Genomic DNA, 22,806 nt, shown 5'->3' with positions numbered 1-22,806 from the left:
CACAATTACCATCTGGAGCTACTCGCATGGCAGATAGTACAACACAATCAGCATCTGGAGCTACACGCATGGCAGATAGTACAACACAATCACCATCTGGAGCTACTCGCAAGGCAGATGGTACAACTCAATCAGCATCTGGAGCTACACGCATGGCAGATAGTACAACACAATCACCATTTGGAGCTACTCGCATGGCAGATAGTACAACACAATCACCATCAGGAGCTACTGACATTGCAGATAGTACAACTCAATCAGCATCTGGAGCTACTCGCAAGGCAGATGGTACAACACAATCGCCTTCTGGAGCTACTGACAATGCAGATAGTACAACTCAATCAGCATCTGGAGCTACTCGCATGACAGATAGTACAACACAATCAACATTTGGAGCTACTGGCATGGCAGATAGTACAACTCAATCACCATCTGGAGATACTCTAATGGCAGATAGTACAACTCAAGCACAATTTGGTGCTTCTGACAGGGCAGATGGTACAACTCAATCACCATCTGGAGCTACTGGCGTGGCAGATATCACAACACAATCACCATCTGGAGCTACTGGTATGGCAGATAGTACAACTCGAGCGAACTCTGGACCTTCTGACTTTGCAAAACATACAACACAATCATCCTCTAGAGCTACTGCCATGGCAGAAAGTACAACTCAAGGACAATCTGGAGCTACTGACAGAGCTACAACCCAATCATCATATAAAACAACATCTGTACCAATCACTAGCATTCCACAAGGGTCTACAACCCATTGCCCTAACTATTGTGCTGATGTCTTCAGTGCTGCTTTTGAACAATGTCATTTCTTTGTAAACCCAGAACTTTATTACCTCATGTGTGAAGCTGAACATTCTCTTTGCTCTGACTGTATAATTATTGAAACCTATGCTACTCGATGCTCTCATTATGGGCTTAATATTGAATGGACAAATGATGAATGTGGTAAGTCTTTTTAAACATTAACCTTATTATGTTGGGACTTATCAATATCCTAATTGAATTGAGAAAATATTAAGATAAGTTTAATATACAATTATAATAATAAATTAATAATTTGAATTGAAACAATTCAATTTAATATATGTTCAACGATGCCACACTATTTATCACGTTTAAAATTAACTTAATTAAAACTATTTGACAATTTAGAGTGTTTACTTTTGAAATCATGAAATTAATTCAACACATTTATTTATAGTAGGAATCGTGCTATTGTAAGTAATTAAATCTTTATCATATTATAATATGCAATACTGTATAATACAAATTGTTATCTTTTAGCATTGGCTATTCCACCAACTACTCTGCCAACAAAAGCTGTTCCTGAGACAACAGTAACTGATTGTCCAAACATGTGTAGTGCTTTATACTCGGATCGCTTTAAGCCATGTCACGGTATCATGAATCCTGACTTGTTCTATGCTAGCTGCCAAGCTGCACACATGTCTTGCAACGAGTGTAGTGTTCTTGAAACATATGCTCAAATATGTCAAAACATTGGTATATGTATGGATTGGAGGTCTGATGAGCTATGTCGTAAGTATTGTAATTTGAAAAACACTAATTCTAAAAATGAAAAAAGTTTAAAATTATCCATTGATATCCAAAACTAAAAATTAAAACTGACAACTGTGATAAGCTGCATATGTTATAGACTAATAATTTATTTCACTTTCTTTTTAACATTTTAGCTGTTGATTGTCCCTCTGATCAAGAATTCAGATCATGTATCTGTCGTAATGAAGAGCATTGTGGGATTGATGACTCATGTTCTCCTGCATTGATGGTATCTGAATGTACTTGTCCGCCAAGATCTGAATTAATCTCGGGCCGCTGCCAACCATGTCGTACGTGTACAGTACCTTTATTTTATACTATCACTATAATTTCTTCCAAATAAGTTTTTAGTTTTACTAAAAAAATATTATTGACCTGATTTCCGACCTATAATATACTGTATTTGATTTATTTCGATACCATACAAGTACAAATTCAGTTTTGATAAATATTTTCTATAAATTCTTATTAACTTAAATTTTCATCTTACACTAGCAACAACACCAGTTCCACCTACGACAACAGAAGAAGTCACCACTGAGTTTGTATGCCCAACAAGTATAACATCACAGTGTGAACTACTGATTTCTGATGTATTCAAGCCATGCCATAACTTCATTAATCCTGACGATTATATAGATGACTGCAAAGAAACATGCAATTCTGATACATGTGCATATCTAGAGAGCTATGCCAATAAATGCCAGAGTTTACATGGAATCTGTCTGGAATGGAGAAGTGATAATCTATGTCGTAAGTATTTTTATGTATATTTTATGGAATTTATTGTTCATGGGTACAATATTGATAAACCAATATTGCATTTAATACTGTGTATTTTTTTTCTTCATGGTTATTTTTTTCGCTATTTTTGCTAAATAGTGTATTGTTTTCCATTTTCCACTTCAATTTTTGATGTTTGACCTGCGATTCCATAATTCAAATTTCTCCATTAATTATTAGTTTGGATTATTCTGAACAAAAGCAGGAAAATTCAATCTATTACTTACAAAAAGAACCCAGACAATGGAGGTAAAGCTACTTGTTTATGTATTTCAATTAATATTATGTGCTAACATATTATTTGTAATGTTTTATTTTTAGCCATTTCCTGTGGATCAGTATTCTCATACGGTGGTACAGTTGATCTTGTTTATAAGCAGTGTGTTTGTCCAACGCAGTCTTGCAGTAAAGAATCTTGCTCAAATAGTCAACAGGTGTCTCAGTGCATGTGTCCTACTGGAATGCAGGCTGAAGGCTCCATTCCTGGTGATGGTAGCTGTGTTTTATGCTGTAAGTTCTTTCTTGTTATTCTATTTATTCTATGTCTTTCGGCACATGTGGCCAAAGATTACTAATACATATTAAATAGGTGAAATAAATTTCAGTTTTAGTTCTAGTACATGGAAAAAATATATGATAATGGTACTATTACACAACAATTTTTAATATTTTTTGCAAAACAAGGCATTGACTGATCCAACCAATCTGCAGTGTTTGCCGTCAATAACTGTTCTTTATTTGTATACTGTCGTATATATATACATTTCACCCTTGTTTTTTAAAAGTTAACTGCCTAAAATATTATCAACAATATTAACATGGCCTAAAATATATTTATCCACAGCTAAGTCAGGAACATGCAGTGCTATTACTAAAACTACTGAAGTTGAGTTTGATCTGGATGGCTTAGCTTGCGTAACTGAAGTAGTTTCTACACAATGCAGAGGCAGATGTACATCCGGTACAAAGGCCTTTGGAAAGGTTCTTGAGAATGTTATGCAGATAAAGTTAGTGGGAGATACTTGTAATGCATCTGAACTTACAGAAGTTGAACAGACTCTAATTTGCTTAGATGGAAGGCAGACTACTATGATGGTTGAGCATGCTGTTACATGTGATTGTGGAAATCCATATCACAAGATGCCCTATAATCCAAAAGGTTAAATCATTGATGTCATGGAAATATGAATTAAATACAGTAACCATGCTCATGGCTATAATTTGAAATTGATTTTACAGCATACATTTGTTGTGAATGCATTAAAAGGTAGAAAATTGGCAGAAATGAATGTGATTTGGATAGGAACTTCTTTGTACTATATTCAATTGCTTTAGTTTTGTACTTAAATTATTTTCATACATAAAAAAATAGGTAAACATGAGCCCCATCTAATTAATAAGCATGTTTTCCAATGCAACTCAATTTGAAACATTTTGCAGTATACTTAAATTATATATTTTTGTTGTTCCCTACAATTGATATTTTTTATATTTTCCAAGGCTAACTTTCCTTGGCTATTTGTATTTATAGTGTTAGGTATGTATTGGTATGGTTTGTGATAATGTTTATTTTCTTAGATTGTGTATACTGTTGTTAATGCATTATTAAAACTACTGTATCTTTAAAAAGTACAGTATTATAATACATATCTTAATGTTTTGTTATAGTTGTGAAATGTCTGTTGTAGATTTGCATTTAGTATTATAAACTCAGAAGACCATTCGTCCTCTATCACCTAGTCTGTAATTTGTAGTTGTTAAGTACATTTTATATGTATTGCTAATATTTTTTAAAAAATAATATTGTCTTGATAAATAGTCTAGTAATTTATTGTTTGAATACAATGTAGTAGACACTGGTTATTTTTTATTAAATGCTTTAAATTTAGTAGTTTTGTAAATTATAAACTTGGTCTATAATTTGTAGATGTTAAATATATTTTATATGTATTAATTATAGTTTAATAATAGTTTAAATGAGTATTGTCTTAATAAATAGTGTAGTAGTGTAGACACTGGTTATTTTTTATTAAATGTTTTAAATTTAGTAGTTTTGTAAATTATAAACTTGGTCTATAATTTGTAGATGTTAAATATATTTTATATGTATTAATTATAGTTTAATAATAGTTTAAATGAGTATTGTCTTAATAAATAGTCTAGTAATGTAATGTATGAATATAGTGTAGTAGTGTTTTGACGTTAGAAGTTTTGTAAACTCAGAAGACAATGATCTTTTTCTTTAATTTTTTTATATGTAATAATATTTTTGTATAAAGTATAGTCTAGTATGTTTAAATGCAATGTAGTAGATATTGGTTATTTTGTATTAAATATTTTGCAAGAAAAGTTGTTTTGCTATTGTACATTGTTTATAATGTAACTGTAATTATCACACACAACATGAAAAACACAAATGACTCAACACACATGTACAAAATATAGAAGTAAACAAGATTTATTGTATGTTGTTCACATATATATATGAAAAAATCATTTGTTTTAATGTTTTTGTTGAATATTTAATGTCACATAATAGTTATTCACTTTCAAAATTGGATAAAAAAATATATAAACTGTAATTAAAAATAAAAAAATAGTCAAATTGACTAGAAGTCAGTGGGGTTTTGGTTGAATTTAACCCGTTTATTCTGTCTTTTTATAAGTGAAAAATTATTTTTTGGGGGTTTTTTCTACGGAAATGATTATCAGTAAAGTGGCTTCATTAAAACCAAAACGGGCAAAATATGGTAAATCGCGCGTTGCTTCTATAGAGTTTACTCGATGGTATAAAAAGTTGGTCCATAATTTCGATACTCCCTACTGATTTTTAAAAAATGTAACCTTATTTTTAATTAGTTATTGTATTGACAAATCGAATTTAGATTCAACAATTTGCCCCAAATAGTCGTGTTTTCCGATCGTGGTATACACTGTCTAATAATGCTGAACAAGGCCATATACATATTTGAGATAGTGTTTACAGACCGACCGACATAGTGCACACGACTATAAATACCGCACACAATATTACGAGAAATATTTGAAAAATAGTAATATCTGAAAACCGGTTAAACATCTCGAGTACAGAATCGTCATAATGTTGAAGACAAACCAACTTTATTTTAAAAAAATACTATATTAATCGGTTTTATATACGTTCACGAATTGCTTTCAATTTATTTTCCAAGTGGCAATTCTCAGGCGTAACTAATCAGTGCCTAGCAAAAACCATTACACTCATAACAGAAATTCGATCCATTTTTTAAAAATGTGCGACTGCAGAGGTGGGATATGTTTTTCTTTTAATGAGCCACCGTTTTCGGTCGCCTTCTATACATACATTCATTCATCAGTGGAAAATTACTTCCATTTCCATTGTTTCCTATATTTTTGATTTGATAATTTTTATTTCAAAATGATGGAAGAATTTAAAGATGATGAAGTAAAGAAAGTGTCAAATGAAAAGAAAGATTTAAAGAAAGAGTTTAAAGCTGTAAATTCCAAGTACGTATTGAAAAGTTCATCTTTGTTACTGTAGTATTGAAGCTATATTTTTGATAATTTTTCAACACTTAAAACATTTTTATTTTGTCTAGAATGACGGACGAGTTTATATACAAAGATGAGAAAATAACGTTTTAAATGAAAGAACTGCATAGAGTTAAGGGCTGTAAATGCCAAGTAGGTATTTACAGAGTTTCTGTGGGTAAAAACTTCTACAGTTATTTATTAAGCTATGTGTTATTTGGTAATTTTTTAACACATTCAAACATTTTTATTATTTCTTTATATCTTTATAATTTCAGAATGACAGAATAATTGAAGTGTCGAATGAAAAGAAAGATTTACAGAAAGAGTTGAAAGCTATGCCAAGTAAGTATTAAATAGTTTATTTTTGTAACTATGTTTAATTTTAATGGAGCTACAATAACCGTGGCCGTCGCAAAGCATCGTGTGCACGTTCACGCAATCTAAAATTCCTTATTAATACAGTTGAACTTCAGTCATAATGTAAGTGTTTTCTTCTTTTTATTGTGATTTTCATTTTATTTGTTTAAAGTAATACAATATCCATTTTCTCTTAAAGATGTATTGTCCTCCCAAAACATGAAAAATGAAGATTAATTATCCGACTTTTTTTCCTTTACAATTTTCCAGCACGGAGGGCCTTACGTTTATGATGAACGTATCGAAAGTAACTTCATCGGGAACTTCCCCTGACGCTCGCATTGTTGAGCGCAAAAAATTCCGGCGGAAAAAATAGGCTACAATCGTTTTGCTGTTTGCTAGCGCGCTCAATTATGGAGTGTCATTTCCAGCGAACTATAGGTGCCATTTACATGAATTTTACGTGCAAGTAGTGCCTACAATTTCCGGCCATCTTATAAGGGGTTGTCTTTTAACAATCCCCCATGGATTGGCCCGTGTGTCTCCGTTTTGACCAATACTTGTCCATTCTAATATGTGTTTTTTAGCCATTTTGTTTTCGCGCCGCGGCTTTAGCCAGCTATATCCCAAGAGGACATACTCATTAACAAGCTTTATCATCGCGGTAGCTATAGTTCTAAGGCCGACAGTTTTAAGAATTTGTAAACTCGACTATAATTTATAAGTCCCAGCTGCTGGACCCAAAAAACGTCTGAGAAAAGAGAGTTCGGTTGAACGATTTTGGATTCTCGCCCTTTGATTGGTTGACGCGAATCAACAGACTTACCGCCGTGAAGTCACGTTGTTTCTAGAGGGTATTCAGTTGCATGCCTACAGGTTGATGTCACACACATACAGAGCACATCAAAGTTCAAAATTGATTAATTTTTAAATGCAATTTTGTAATTAGTAGATTAATATTTGTTGGCAAATAATACATTGTTGGAAAGGTATACATGTCTTATTTCAAATGCTGTTGAAAATTAGCAGAAATATCAATTATTCAATGAAATACAACCAGATTACTAACAAAATGGGCATGATGTGATTTATAATTAAATATCTATGTTAGATTTTGTGTATTTTTGCGATTAACCAACATATTTTTATTTTGTTACACGTTTCCATGGTAACAAAAACATATTTTCCATAAATTATTAAAAATTGTGTATTTATAGTATACAATTAACTAGTGAAAAAATGGGCATAAATGTGTATGTATGTATTGTTGCGATTAAAGGACATCTTTTTAATAATTATTAATTATAATCATTTAATATATCTGAAGAAAGAACAGTGATTAATTTTAAAATGTCGATCGGCGTTTTTTGTAAGAAATATTTCTTGTTATTATATTATTTATAATATATACATATAAAATACCTCCATAATATATCCCTCTTAATACAATTTGTATTTTTCAATTTAGATGTAAATAAACAAAAAAATCGAATGATTGCTGAAAACTTTGCAATTAGGCCTATTAATGGATCTAATCCCATTATTTTTTACGTACGTGGGCCCACTAGAGATTGAGCTGGATAACAATCATTTTAATAGGCTGATTTACAGCTAATAGTAATACTCAAACATAGTCGACACAATGATCATCCGCCCCCAATAGTAGAGAGCTTCTATGAATATTCATTAATGTAACCCTAGATTAGTTCTTCAAAGAAGTTATAAGTTCTTTGACACGACGAAGAGGGAGCTGAGATGATACGACGCACGTTGTTGTTATGAGTTGAATGTTGTTTGTAGTAAATGTTGGGCTGGGTGCTGACAAGGATTACCCCTGACAAGACATGCTCTTTTAATTTTCAAGTTAGTGGCATTTTAGTGCTGAGAACTAGCAAGCATCAAGGAGACAGTACTAACTAATGGCCTCATAATTATTAAAACATTGAAAAGTTGGAACATTTTCTCGGAAATTGTGTTGCTTGATTTGGCCCTACCTACCAAAAAAGTATCTTCTTGCCTTGCACGACACCTGCATGGTGGTGACTCTCAAATTCATTCAACATGCAAGGTGGTGGTGCTGACACAACTGAAATTATCCTGCTTTGCTTCTGCTGGCACACGACTATTCTACGGGCTCATTATGGCAAGTTACATTAGTTTTAGGTATTTGAATTGAAGACGTCCAGAGGTATGAAGTTTCTTTTTTGTTGTATTGATTACTATTTCTTATTTTAAAGGTTGTTTTGTTGGCAGGCTACTGAGATTATTTTTTAGGGTTCGCTTCACTTCAGGTCACAGCAACGCTAAGTGAAACCTAGGCCTAGGCTTACACCTACTTTATTAACCCTAAATATAAGAAGGGGAAAATATATCTTTAATGTCATTGATTTTTGTCAAGAAAGTTTAGTAGGTTGTAGATGATTGACATGTTATGTTGATACAATAGTGCATTGTTGAAGTATATTTATGTCTTTTGTACCTGTCACACCAAAATCAGTCCGGGCCAAAATCAGCCCGTTGGACCAGAAGGCGATTTGTTGGCTGTTCTGCGATTACCCAGTTATTTGGTTTATATTATAATTATGTACTTTTATACAAATGTGAAGAAAATGACAATGTGATTATTGATAATCTACACACAAAAAGGTAAGGCGTACTCACTTCTTAACGCTCTTCTCTTATTTTCGCCCAATTCAGGTTTCCCCTTTCCATGGCCGTAGATCGTCAGGTGGTTGTCGCAGTCTTTTTTGTTAATGATCACCTCTAAAATGGATAGCGCTAGCTTGTCCACGTTACTTGCAAACATCTCGCATTGGCGTAATTTTTTTTAAAGGAACATAGACACCATGCTTGGCGTGTCTTAAAAATGTCATTTCTGTAAAGTAAAACAAAATACAGCCATGAAAAAACAATTCACACAAGTCACACAAGTCACAAATCAGTTTATTTGATCCAAAAGAAAAAGCAAAAAATATACAAAAGGACCAGGGAGACTTCCATTAAGGCCAACTTGATTTTTTTAGATTTACCTACATGTGTACAGTACAGTAATACAAATTAACTACATGTCTTACCGTCCTCGCCATCAACTTGTACTGTAAAAGCTGGAAAAGAAATGATTAAAGTGAACAAAATTGTACTGTATAATATATATAATATATATATATAATGGCGATAATGATGATTATGAGGACTATTATAAAAATGTTGATGATAATTGCTGCTATTCATATTCTGCACAGCACAGAAAGAAGTGGGAGAGCGGGAGGGGTGGAGGAGGCAGAGTGGGAGAGGAGGGAGGAAGGAAAGTGGGAGAGGCTGGAGGAGGGAAAGTAGTGAGAGGATGGATGGGGTAGAGTAGGAGCGGGTGGAGAGTGATGTGTAGGAGCGTGTGGAGAGGGATGTGTAGGAGCGTGTGGAGAGGGATGTGTAGGAGCGGTTGGAGAGGGAAGTGTAGGAGCGGGTGGAAAGGAAAGAGAGGGGAGAAGATGGGATAGTGTTTAGGTTTGGTCCAGATTGTTTTGCCTCCATTTCTACTTAAAACATGTTGGTACAGTATTAATCTTATGAACATATTGTGCATGAAAAATAGTAACGGTACTGCATAAATTGTGCATCTTACCTTGTAAACACCCTTTATACATGCTCTGCATGATAAAAATTGGTCGAGCTTGGCATCAACCGAATTAAGTTTTTTTTTTATCTTTTCGAAACGGTTGGTGACATCATCTTGAAAGACCTTTACCTTCAGAACAATAGAATTTTGTCAATGAAACCAGAGGTTGTGATGCGGTAGCGCAAAAATGTTACTATGAAATTATCGATATGGGCATTAGAGAGAGCTTTCGATTTGTGTCCCCAGCCAAAAATTAACTGGTAACGGAACAAGACCATTTAAACCCGAACAGTAAACAAACAATTAGTTTACATTACTTTTATTTATTGTTGGGTAAAACCTGCCAAAAACGATTTCATTACAGTAGTTGATATTTGAAAAACCCAAAGATCAAAAGTTTTAAATAAACGCAAATAATAAATGACAATAATACACTAGTTTCCATAATGATCACAACAGATAAATAGTTTAAATTTTGGGAACAAAACTGGCGCTGTTTAAATTACAAACAGAGAACAAACAGGTAATTCGTAAGTTTTTTGCAAATTTGGTTTATTGTAATAAACATTCATAAAAACAATAGCAGATATGCATTATATGTTACTACATTTATTTAGTTGCCATTTTGTTCTTGCAAACAAAATCTGTAGTTTCGTCATTTGTCATTTACCGCTTTTATCATGTTTTGGCAAATTGATGCCGGCCGCTGTATTGCTTACAAGTCTGGCTAAAAATTGCTGTCATTTTATCAAGCTCCAACGCATTTCTCCCCCGTTTACCACCTACTTTACTTCCAGCCATTTCAACCTTATTAAATATTTCGTCCACGAGTCCTTTAAATAATAAAGTTGGTGTTTGTCCAGATCGTAAAACTTTTTTGTAGGTTTTTAAAGGCAAGAGTATCTGTAGCTGCACATTTCCAAGTACAAAAAATCCTTCAATGTTGGAATGAGAATTGGCATTTGGCGATGAATACAGCAATAAGTTTAACGATAAGTTTGAAGAATTGCATTTACTGCCGTTTTGTTCTGGTTGTCCATACTGTCTGTCTCTTATCAGTCTTTGGTTTTCCATTATTTCTTCCAAACAATGCCTTTTTGGTGCATTTTTAGTGCAATTAAAATGTAAACAATATTTTAAACGTGTACAAAATCAAAAACCTCAGCCAACCAATATATTTTAATACTAATAGGTGCCCGGAAATTGTACTGTACTTTATTCAGAAGGTTTGAGCTAGATCACTGGCTGATAATCCCCAAGTTAGGCCTACAGCGTTTTCTCTTTTAAATATAACGCACACTGTGTTTAATCTTAATCTTAACAATGTAACTGGTTGTTCGCAATCGTCTGTATAATATAATCCACTTACAATCAGTAGATGATAGATCAACGTTGCTTATTGAATCTAGAAAACCAGAATATAATAAATGATAACTGTCACTATGTAACATAGAACAGTAATGATGATATAGGTTAATAATAATCATTAATAATGGTCATTGTCTCTTGGACGTTTGTTGTTTTCTTTCTCATTTTCACTAACAGATTTTTTATCATCATTCGTTTGTAACGCTTCTATTATTACTTCCTTCTCTGCGCTATTTGTGTGTTTGCATGCCTATTTTCACTTTCTAGCTCGTTCTCAATATCCAATTCAGTAATATGTTTAATACGACCGGTCCTCTGTTTCTGCCTACATGACTGGTTTGAGGTTTTCTTTTTCTGTAGTAGTCTTGGATGTTTGCTCCTCATTGCCAAGAGAAACGTTTTCTTTAAGCATAGGGTCTTCAAGAACTTTGTTGAATGACAGATTAACAATTTCCAGAGAATCAGCCAATGCATTTTCAAGTTGATATTTGGCTCTTCCATGTCATCAGCTTTTTTTTTGCAGCTGTGAATTATTTAAAATAAATCATAACATTTTTATCTCATAAAAAGTTAAATTCAAAGTACAATTTTTAACCGTGTGCAACGTGACTCTACAGCTCACTATGTCGGTCGGTTGGTCGGTAAACACTAACTAAAATTCCAGTATTACTAAAGGAACAAAAACTCACATATTCATCATACAGGGGTACAATACAGATAATAAATATTTGGACGCGTAGACTATGTTTCGTACGCGTGGCAACTTTGTAGGTTTCGCGTGGCGTAATCTATGCAAGCTAACATGCTACGCGTAGTCTACGCGTAGCCTACGAAGCGAGAGCTAGGAGGGGAAATCCCACTGTTCAGATTATTCATTGTGTACTGTGCTGCATGCACCACACACGGAATTAGTTAACGAATTTGAATACTAGTTTTCATCAAATTTAAAAAGAAAAAGTTAATTACTGTGAAGTAATAATAAATGTATTAATATTAGTATTAATTACTGTGTGTTGTGTTAAAATGGGACATTTACTTTTATGAAAGAAGAACAAGTGTACATCTATCACCGATCAACGTACGGACGGCGGTCGTCGTCTGTGTGAAATGGCCTCCGACTAGGCCTAGCTAGCTAGCTAAAAAGGTAGGGTTACCGGCGTACCTACCGACAGTTTAATTTTAAAATAAGTGGTACGCCTATAGTACTTACAGGCCTACTTAGTAGTAGTACTGTATGATAATCCATACTGTGTACAAGCGTTAAATACGATGTACATGGCGTGAAAATGTGAAATAATGTGGTATAGCCTAGGTGACAGAAGGATATTTCCTCGATACGACAGTTTTCGCCGTGTGAAGCTGCTGTTTACCCACGTGTGTGTATCGCGCAGTACTACTCTACTGTCTGAACTATGTTTGTTTACTAGGCTACTACTATTATAATGAACGATGTTTCGTTTTAAAATTGCGTTTAAATGAAATATTACGCTTATTTAGTACTATGGGATAATATGGACTGTTTAAATACTGTAAATGTCAAAATAATAGAATACAAATACGATATTATTTTTGTTTCAACGGAAATCGAGACGGATCACTCCATTCGTAATTCATTCGCGGATGGATACTCTCTCTGAACTGTACTTTTATGTTTTGTTTAACCTTCAATTTAGTGAAGTTTAATTTTTATTAAATAAAGTCTTGCATATTTCCTAACCCTAAAATGTTAATTATAATTTATTTTTATTTATAACTAAAATAACATTTATTTAAATATTATCTAATTTATTATCGCACATGACTAAACAAAAACAAAACAACAAGATCAGACAAGCACATGTTATGCGTCCTCCGATCCTCCTCTCTGTTGATGACATGTTATAAACGACCTGTAACTTGACCCTCTACCGATCCTCTGCTGCAGGTTGTTGTTACAATAGCTAATAATGGAGTTTGATATGTACAGTTACGGCAGTTTCAAGCCTGGATATTTTTTGTTTAAATGAAACATACTGAGTACTGTATTAATTACTTATAAAAAATTAACTTGTAATTTTAGGCCTACTACTAATACTATACTATTACTATGGAAGGTAGTCATAATAACGGCCCGTCATCAATTAATTTTGTACACTACTGCCTGGCCGGCGATGATGAATGTACAGCAGTCAGCAGTAGGCCTAGTTAATCAGACTTTTCGCGTCTAGCCTAGGCTTTGAGCAATTTTAATTGCTATTTTCTTTAGAAAAATTTTAATTTCAAGTATGTTTAATAATGATTGAAACAATCGTATCATTTCTATTTATTCGAACTTTTCGTAGCCTGCTTAGCCGTCGACGATGTACTTGTACACAGTTGAGTTTGGGGAATTCCCACACACAGTTGATCACAACGTAGGCTACGAATGCTACGCATAGCCTACGCACTACGAATGCTACGCCACGCAACCGCCACGCACCTGCCACGCGTAGACTATGTTACCTACGCGTGGCAAATGTTGCAGTAGTTTTTATCTGTACTGTATGCATTCATTCAAATTGTGTATGGGAGTTGCACCTAATGGTGCCATCACCTACGTAAGCCCACTGTACCCAGGATCAGTATCGGACAAGTTTATAGTCCAAGACAGCAAGATGCTAGATATTTTTGTGCCTGGGGACATGATTCTTGCGGACAAAGGATTTTTAATCCACGACATCTTACCTGAAGGTGTCAGTCTGAATATTCCTCAGTTTGTTAATAATGGACAACTGAAAGGCAACGAGATCAAAAGGACAAGAAAAATAGGAAAGTGCAGAATACACGTGGAACGTGCAAATGAGCATCTGAAAAATTTCAGAATTTTAAACTTTGTGCCTCCATATATAAGGTCTTGCTGTGACAAACTTGTTCAGTTGTGTGCTGCACTGGTTAATCTGCAAAGTCCACTCATTAAAAAGATGGCGGACTCTTTTGATTTTGAATAAATCTAGATAATCTGAATTAGTTTGTGCTGTACTTTTTACTTGTTGAAATATAGACCATTTTCAGAGGCACCCAGCATTTTGCACTATATTAAATTGAACTTTATTATTTTCGGAAAACTGCTGGTGTCCTGTGAAAATGGTCTATAAGGTGAAAACAATTAGTTTTCAACAAAAAACAACAACCTTCAACAAATTTACTAATACAAATTTTATAATGAAAACAAAATTTATTTTTACACCAGAGTTGCAGTAATATATTGCCCAATTGCAGCAAGAAAATAATTTTACAAACAAAATAAATATACTACAATACTATTACACAAATTGCACATACAAATATTAGAGTTGGTTAATATTGCCTGATTGCAGCTAGACATGGTAAATAATTGTTTGTACACCAAATATAAATATACAGTACTACTGTTGTACAGTATTACACAAAATTTTATTTACATTCTATTTTTATAGACGGTTATACTGTATTGCTTTAAAAATGTGGACAGTATTAGAACATTTTTGGAAAAAAAAGAAATATTGAAATATATTAAGATATAAATAAATTACTGTTGTGGTTCAGTCCACATTCAAGCGCCATTCACTGGAAATAGGTTGTGTGCAAAAAAGTCTATTAGTCTGGGGATGTTTTGTGCCCATTGCAGATCCTTTAAAATATTTGTCAGTACAAGGGTCTCTTTCGTGGTATACACCGCGAAGACGAATTTACGACAGCCAGTTAGGTACATTTGGCCTTGTACCTGATGGTAATAATTGTGATTTCTTTTAAGTTCAAATTTACCATCTGTGTCCTGTGTCAGAAATGGCGCATGTTTATTTGAGACCAGTTCAGCTATCGTTTCATCTTTGCCGGTTATAGGGACACTTTATTTCTGAAATAGTCTCGCTATCAATAATTCCATGTGGTGAAGCGCCAGTGACACCACTTGGGTGCAGCCACAAGACAGTTGGAGTAATCTTGATATTTAACGCATTTTCAACGTGAATGATTGCATTGTCCTCGTTATCTATGCCCCATTGAATCGCCTTTACTCCCGATAAATCTCTTGGATTTGTTAGTGAATCCACAAGGGGCTGTGTTATCTTCCTAGCAGAAAGAACCTTCCCAAAATTACTTGTGGTTAATCAACCTTTCCTGAGCTTTTGCCAAGCAGGAGTTATTCGCTGTCCTATTGTAGCCTTCACAACATCTAAAATATTTTCCATTGTCAGGTGAGCTCTCTTTAAAGCTCAGATACAGGCATGAATTTTAAATATAATATCTGGTTAATTGTACATAAATCAAATATTTGTAACAGAAATCAAGACGAAAAAACATGAAATTCTCTTAATATGGTCAAATACAAAATTTTGCAAAATTCTGCCATAACAACCAGAAAGACTTTTTTTCAGTAGTTAGGTAGTTTAACCTAATATAATAACATGTCTGGTGACTCCCTAGAAGGTGAAAAAAGATGGTGGATATCTGGTGGATAATTTTTGCTATGAGCATGAAAATAAAAATCTGAAGTTGAATAAAAATACCAGAAATGTAAAATTCAAGTTATATTACCTATATTTAGACATCTGATAACATTTTTTACCACACCGTTTATTTTTCATAGCTTTTTAAAATGCCTCTCTATTTAAAAAATTTGTGTACAAAAGAATAGAGATTTTACTGTGTAATTTGAACTATCCCCCCACTGATAAGAAAGTGCTTATTTTCAACAAGGTCGTGTAACACAAATAAAATCCCAAAAATTATTAAACATAGGGGAAACTACAGATCGATAATTATTGGAATGTATGATCAATAGAAATTTTTTGCCCGCCACAGCTGTTCCACCTATACAAATTAAGTCTGGCGCCACCAACGTTTAAATGACGCACTGTGGAGTTAAGAACATGCCGAAACTTTCCCTCTTACCATTCTACCCGTCAAATGATGCTTTAGACGGGTACTATAACCAGGTTTTGCCTGAGTCTAATCGATCTAATCCCATTACACATCAAAAGCCTAGGCCGCGCGACCTTACGAAGTGTCAATAAATCACTGGGAAAATGTGTCCTATCAAATTCCTCCCTCATGGTCAAATGAAGTGACTGAATGTTTGAAAATGTGTTTTTCTATAAAATAATAGTAATACCATTTGTTTAACCATGAATAAAAAGAAAAAGTGATATATCAGCAATTTCAAATCGTAAAAATTGATTAATTCTACGCGAAGTTAGAATTCGTTGAAAAATCACGATTTCCAGGCTGTGGAGAAAATCGAGCCGGCCCAGAGAGACGACACATGAGGTCTTGGTGTATGAATATTTTACAAGCGTGGTACAGTGATTTGTTTTTGAATTATCATGTAATATTAATAATAAAATGTCTATAAAAACAATACTGTATGTAGTTGTACCTTTGCCTTTATTTAAGATGTATTAAAATATAAAATCGAACAATTAATTTTTTTTAACAGTAATATACATTACTACTTTATTGTAGCGTAGGTATATTATGTTCGTACAAAAACAAAACAATTTCGTCATCATAAACAGCAAGCGATCAAGGGGTCGCGACAAAACATGTGTGATGTGGGCTTTCCATCATGTACAGTATTTTGAAAATAATGCCGAAAAAAGCCAAGATGAGGCGAAGCATTCATATAAAAAAAAATGAATATTTTAGGCTAGGCCTAGTAGTGGTATTATGTCATGGAAGTCACTCGCTCGAGTATGTAAATAAAACCTTATTTAACACATTTTGTTACAGTTAATCCGATACTTAGCCTAGGAGTTCCACGTATGGACTGCCATGTATCTTCGTTAGATTTTCGTAGGCTACGATATGATGGATTGAAATAGTACTTAATTACAATCGACCTTAGCCTAGCAAGGCCGGCCAAGCCTATACCGATCGTGAGAAGTCGTTTCGTCCTATATATATATTATAAATATGTTGTTATATAAATGAATAAATATTTGGATTTTGTTACTTTATATTGGTTTCAGTTCTATTTTGTTGTTGAGTGTTTTGGTTGCTGCCTTTTTTTTAATGTTCAATAAAAAAGTTCACAGGAAATACCTAGATAGCTTGTGACCCCATTAAATGCTAAATGGATTAAAGCATGTAAAGTCATTAAGGCTGTCACTATCAAGGACAGACAAAACCTGGTTCAAAAGTTGGAAATTTGGTAAGAGGGAAAGTTTCCTCATGATGCGTTAACAGTTGTATACAAACCATGTGTAAAGAATAAACCCGGTCAGGCATAGAATGGCTGTAATTAAACAGCCAATAAAAATAAAGTAAAGATCAAGCTGGTTTAAAAAATATGAATATTCATTACAACAACTCTCGACGAAGCTGGAAATGTGTTGATATGGTCTTTTCACGTGTGATTGAGGACAGGGGTGTTCAACGAAAAGTCAAGCCAAAAATGCCAAGTCTACAACATTACAAACAATCGAGAAGAGATTATAAAGTAGGTGTAACTTTGTTTGCCCGTATATATATGTAATGTATGTATGTAGTCATTGATATGGTTTGATAGTTAGTTATCTTGTGAGTGTTTTAAAATGGTAGATAAGGAGAGTTGCTGGCTGAGATTTGTATTATGGCCGTTTGCCAATATGAATATTTTCGGTCTAAGGCTAGCCATTATAGTGGGCCTAGATAATCCAGTTGCAGTGTATTTCAAGCACAAAGTACTCTGTATCATCACCCAAGCAAGTTTAAAATCACCGGAACATAATGATGTTTTACCTAGCCTAATAAGCTCAGGCCTAGGCTAGGCCTAGCCTATCATTTTATTTTACATAGGCCTATCTAGGCCTAGCCTAGCTAGGCCTAGTTAGTAGTAGGCCTATTTGGTTCGGTATTATAGCCTAGCTAGCTACCTAAATACATTTCTTCCATGCAATGTTAACATAATACACAAATAATACTTAATAGGCCTAATGACTGGTGTACCTAATTTAATACTAATAGAATAAGAATAATATAAGATACAAAGTGCAATTAAAAAAACAAATAACTATTTGATTCTTGTTTGATACTGTAACTATCCAAGATAATATTAACCATATTATTTAGGATGTTAATAATAATATTATATATATTTTATTCATTATGACGGGTATTACATTTTTTTACATCAACTTCTGACATTATCATTGTCATGTTCAATTTTCTAGAAGTGCATGCTGTTGATACAGTACAATTTATCATTAATGATAATTAACATTTTTGTTATTATTATTTTCTACAGTATCAATTCGCTATGATGATCATGTAATAACAAATTAAATGTTAACAGCTAACGTGAACATTAGCGATTAAAAAAGCACTGCATTAACCGACATCTCATAAAGGACAGCCCATGCCAGAGATGAAAGAAAAACTGCAACGTTAACATAACAGTATTAATCGTATTATCACTGAATGGTTAGTATGTATATTAATTATAAAGTGTAATTAAAAAACAAACAACTATTTGATTCTTGTCATGAATATTTGTACAAATATATAATAATACTATAACTATCCAAGATAATATTAACCATATTATTTAGGATGTTACAGTAATAATATATACTGTATGTTCTAATATTCTATTATTATGACAGGTATTACATTTTTTTACATTCAACTTCTAATTCATTGTCATACACACATCATTCTTCATCTTTCCTGCATTTCTTAGGTTGGGTAACTTCATGCTGAATTTCAGGTGAAGTGAACACTAAATGTGATGTCATCATCGACATCAATTGGTCCAAATTGCTGCGGATCCCATAAACAGCCCTTTTACGTCGATTGAATTCAGCGTGTATGAGCTCTCCTCCTTGTTCTGATAAAAGACCTATTCCGACTCCCCACTCTCTCATGAATGGAATGGCATGATGTTCCAGCATGTGGAGCTTGGGTTGTATGACCCCTGGTGCTATTCGTCTATACTCTTTTGAGAACTTGTTTATTGCATTTTCTGTATTGAAGTTTAATTAGTTATAAATGAAAATTTGTTACGATAAATTCGTGTACAATTTTGTAATATAAATTGCCAATAATAAAGCATTTTTGTTAGCTTACCATATCCATCAATTTCTGCATCATCAATACATCTAGTATGGTTTATGCAGGCATGTACTTTACTGAATGTGTTAAACACAGGTGTAAATGATTGACGTATCTTCTGTATCTTGATCTTCAACAGATTCTTACAGTGTTCAGGGCAGTGATGTAGTTGTTGCTTGAGTGTAACTTCAACTCCATCCATAAGTTTCTCTATTATATTAAACTGAAACAACAACAAAATGGCAACATCAGCAAGTGTTTTCAAAACAATATTGATTATCTGATAAAACTCCTAGAAAGTAGGAAGCCTTTTACCAAGGTAAGTGAAACTTAGAAACACAAGCACATCAGGAAAGATAAAAATCACTGGCATATTCACATTCTTTCAATATCAGTTATATAATAATTGAACTTGACTAATTCCAAATAATGATTGAAGGAGCATTGTATTTTGAAATTATTATTATTATATGACAATGTAAACACTTACTTTACAGGCTCTATATACATGATTTCCAACAAAACTCTTTCCATGGTATTGGTGAGGAATTTTGTTTTTCCGTAGAATTTCATCCATTTGCGTAGCAAGAGGTCCAGTTCCAAATTTTAGGTCGTTGTTTAATGAAGTACGCTATTAGGAAATATAAAATGTGTATTAAAAGCGTTTAATTGAATCCATTTTAATTAACTACATTGTATTTATATTTACCAAGTCTTTAACTTCTTGATCTTTTAGATTGATCTGGTGTCCAAGCTGTGAAATGGTACCCGCATTATATTCACGTTGAACAAGTGACAACGAGAGTTGGTTGCGCAACTCATCAATTTCTGCATCCAAAGACTTAAAATTTTCTGCACAAGAGTTTCGATTGGATGTGGCTTCAGCTACTTTTTTGTCAAAGTCTGGTAAAAATTCACCTGGAATAATAGATTTTAAATTTATTTAGTCAAGCATTTACAAAGGAAGATGGCAACAGTAAAACAGATTTAAATTTCTGGTTTAAAAAAAAGCAATTCACCCTCATATATTTGATTGGATGCATCCTGTCTCATTTTAAAAATGATGAGGTCCAGATTATGTATGTCCTTTTCCAGCATGTCATTTTTTTAAATAGACCAAGCGATATGTGCAAAGCTGGAATGGATACCTGGAAAATATAATTTTAATACTTGGAATTAATTACACTGACAAATAAAGGTATGCATGCTATATTATGATTGTTATTTTTTTGTTTTAATTTTTAAACGATTTGCATGTCCACCATGTCAAAACTTTGCACATGCATCAAATAGGTTGACGCTTCAACCAGCTAAAAAATGGATTTATTATACTGTACATGTTGTGTCGATTAGAGGACATGCAAATCAAAACTCACTGTTGCAAAATGTCATAACTAAAATTCTATTTAACTGTTCAACTAACGACTAATTCGCTTACCCTGTTTAACTCAATGTTGACCATGTAAGATCTAATTACACTATTTGACACCAGCTTGCTTTTCTTTATGTCTTGGCCATGGTCTACAAATGACTTAAAATCGCGATTATACGATTTCAGGCATCTGCTGCTCTGAGGTGCCCTGTTTTGCTTTATATCATCCTGGTTGCAATAGCAGTAGATGCAACTGTATTTGCCTATAGGCAAAACACAGCTAAAACATCTTAGTTAAAGATGCATTTTAATAAAAAAATAAAAAGGCAATACTTAATATTTTTAGCAGGGATTTAAAGTATAGTTTTTTAAAATTCTAAATTATACAGCACATGAAAATCCCATAACAAAGGTTTCAACAATACAATTAAATATTTATTAACTCGCAATTATTTACTCACCATTGGGGCCAACCAGTCCATATATTCGGGATAAAAAGTCGTAGTCCCCAAAACAAAAGAGCCTGATGTTATGCAATATGAGTAAATTATAACCATAACATACACTAGGTTTTATAACAATTATACCATCACCTATATATTATGGATTAATTGTTCTGCTATACTGTACATTACCTCTTTGTTTTGGGTGAGACCCACTGACTTCCATCTAATTCCATGACCTCATCGATCACTAGGTTTAGTCCCTTTTCTATGTTGATGGTAAGGTCTGGGGCTTGAAATATCAGAATCACGATGATGTTCTGCAGGGCGTTCGGCTTTTCCAAACCACAAATTTGCAATTCGAATTTGGTGGTGTCACCACCCTTATCACCACCAAATTTGATAAAGATCTCGTTATTAGGCCTATTGAAGGTGAGTTCATCTGACCTAAAATAGCATACAATTATAAAAATGTAGTGTAGAAAGCAAGACATTTTTGTAATTTATGTATTTTATCCTTTCAAAACTAAATGTGTTTTTTATTTTATGGATTTTTAAATAAATACAATTGAAAAATTAATCCTATGAAAAACCTACATGTCATATTTATTCAAGTAGTCGTATACAAGTTCTTTAATCTTTGTTAGTCGTACGACTGCTACCTCTTCTAGCACCAGCCCTCCGATAGAGGTAGCACAGTCTCTCTTTAGAAACATGTATTCTAAGGATTTTCTTAGGTAATCGCCTACAATCTCTTCTTGACATATTCGCATGTTGCGCTCTGATGCAAATAAACCTGGACAGAATCTGAAAAAAAAAATACTGCATTTACTTACTGACTGGGTTATCATTAGTTTGGATAACAATTATTATAACTATTATAATTTACATACTTCCGCAGTGCCCGTTGTTGACTCCAGTTTATTCTAAATTTGTTCATCACTGCTAGGCAATTTTTGGCATCCATTTGGGGATAAACGAAATTGATTGGAATGGCTGGTGGTGGTGAGGCTATTGTCTCGGTGACAAGTTTTAGTGGCTGAATTTGAAAAACATAAATATATTCATCATTACTATTAATTATAATATAAAATGATATATACTGTATTTGCCAGCCTGTATATTTGTATAGACTTTATTACTGTATATAAAGAGTTTTTTTTTATTTACTACAGTACTGTATACATATATACATACATTTATTAATGTTTTTTAATGTACATCTTTGTGTTTATTTATATCAAGTTGGCTGTAAAACTTACTCGTCCTTGAGTTGTGAGGGACATTTTCCCATCAACTATTTCTTTTCTCACAAGGCCATGTGCCATGTTCTTTAGTTCTGCTGGATACACACAATAAAAATGTTGACACGGTGTCTGTATACTGTCAACAGAAAGTAGATTGCCACAAACATTGCATTCATATCGGCATCATCAAAAATACGATATTGGCGATTTAAAGCGAGTTTGCTTTGTGCCGATACAAAATTTCCCCTAATGTTACGGGAATCGGGAAACTTGTATTGTTTCAACCGTCTTCCTTGTCTCAATTGCTGCCTCAATAAGTAGCAAGCAAGGCATTTCGATGTATGTAATTTAGCTAATTGAAAAAATGGTGATATGGTCTGTCCTTTAACAACTTTTGAGTGACATGTTGAACAGATCCATTCAAAATGTATGTCATTTATTTGTAGTTGAATTTTCATATTCTCACTTTTATACTTTTTT

General features: G+C 33.4%; 1 protein-coding gene and 1 long non-coding RNA gene across 2 annotated transcripts; both read left to right on the top strand.

Moving 5' to 3' along the window:
* Window positions 1-593: 593 nt before the first annotated feature.
* LOC144842838 (uncharacterized) lies at window positions 594-3,997 on the top strand. The gene is made up of 6 exons (XM_078699387.1): window positions 594-963; window positions 1,303-1,557; window positions 1,713-1,868; window positions 2,074-2,331; window positions 2,683-2,871; window positions 3,206-3,997. Exons 1-6 carry the CDS (start codon window positions 657-659, stop codon window positions 3,523-3,525), a joined length of 1,485 nt encoding a protein of 494 aa, XP_078555513.1. The 5' UTR covers window positions 594-656; the 3' UTR covers window positions 3,526-3,997.
* Window positions 3,998-17,582: 13,585 nt separating this feature from the next.
* On the top strand, window positions 17,583-20,474 carry LOC144842828 (uncharacterized). Its single transcript, XR_013612182.1, has 4 exons — window positions 17,583-17,672; window positions 18,459-18,634; window positions 19,404-19,583; window positions 20,001-20,474. It is a non-coding gene; the product is annotated as an uncharacterized LOC144842828 (long non-coding RNA).
* The last annotated feature ends 2,332 nt before the right edge of the window (window positions 20,475-22,806 follow it).

This window comes from Antedon bifida, chromosome 5 (assembly GCF_963402885.1).
Source record: "Antedon bifida chromosome 5, ecAntBifi1.1, whole genome shotgun sequence".
In the NCBI taxonomy this organism is placed as follows: Eukaryota; Metazoa; Echinodermata; class Crinoidea; order Comatulida; family Antedonidae; genus Antedon; species Antedon bifida.
This window is presented reverse-complemented; position numbering and strand designations above follow the sequence as displayed.

Excerpts from the sequence above, each read along its gene's own strand:
- LOC144842838 (XM_078699387.1), top strand. The coding sequence starts at position 657 with ATGGCAGAAAGTACAACTCAAGGACAATCTGGAGCTACTGACAGAGCT. Across the intron at positions 964-1,302 it reads ATGGACAAATGATGAATGTG|CATTGGCTATTCCACCAACT; the intron begins GTAAGTCTTTTT and ends GTTATCTTTTAG. Across the intron at positions 2,872-3,205 it reads TGGTAGCTGTGTTTTATGCT|CTAAGTCAGGAACATGCAGT; the intron begins GTAAGTTCTTTC and ends ATTTATCCACAG.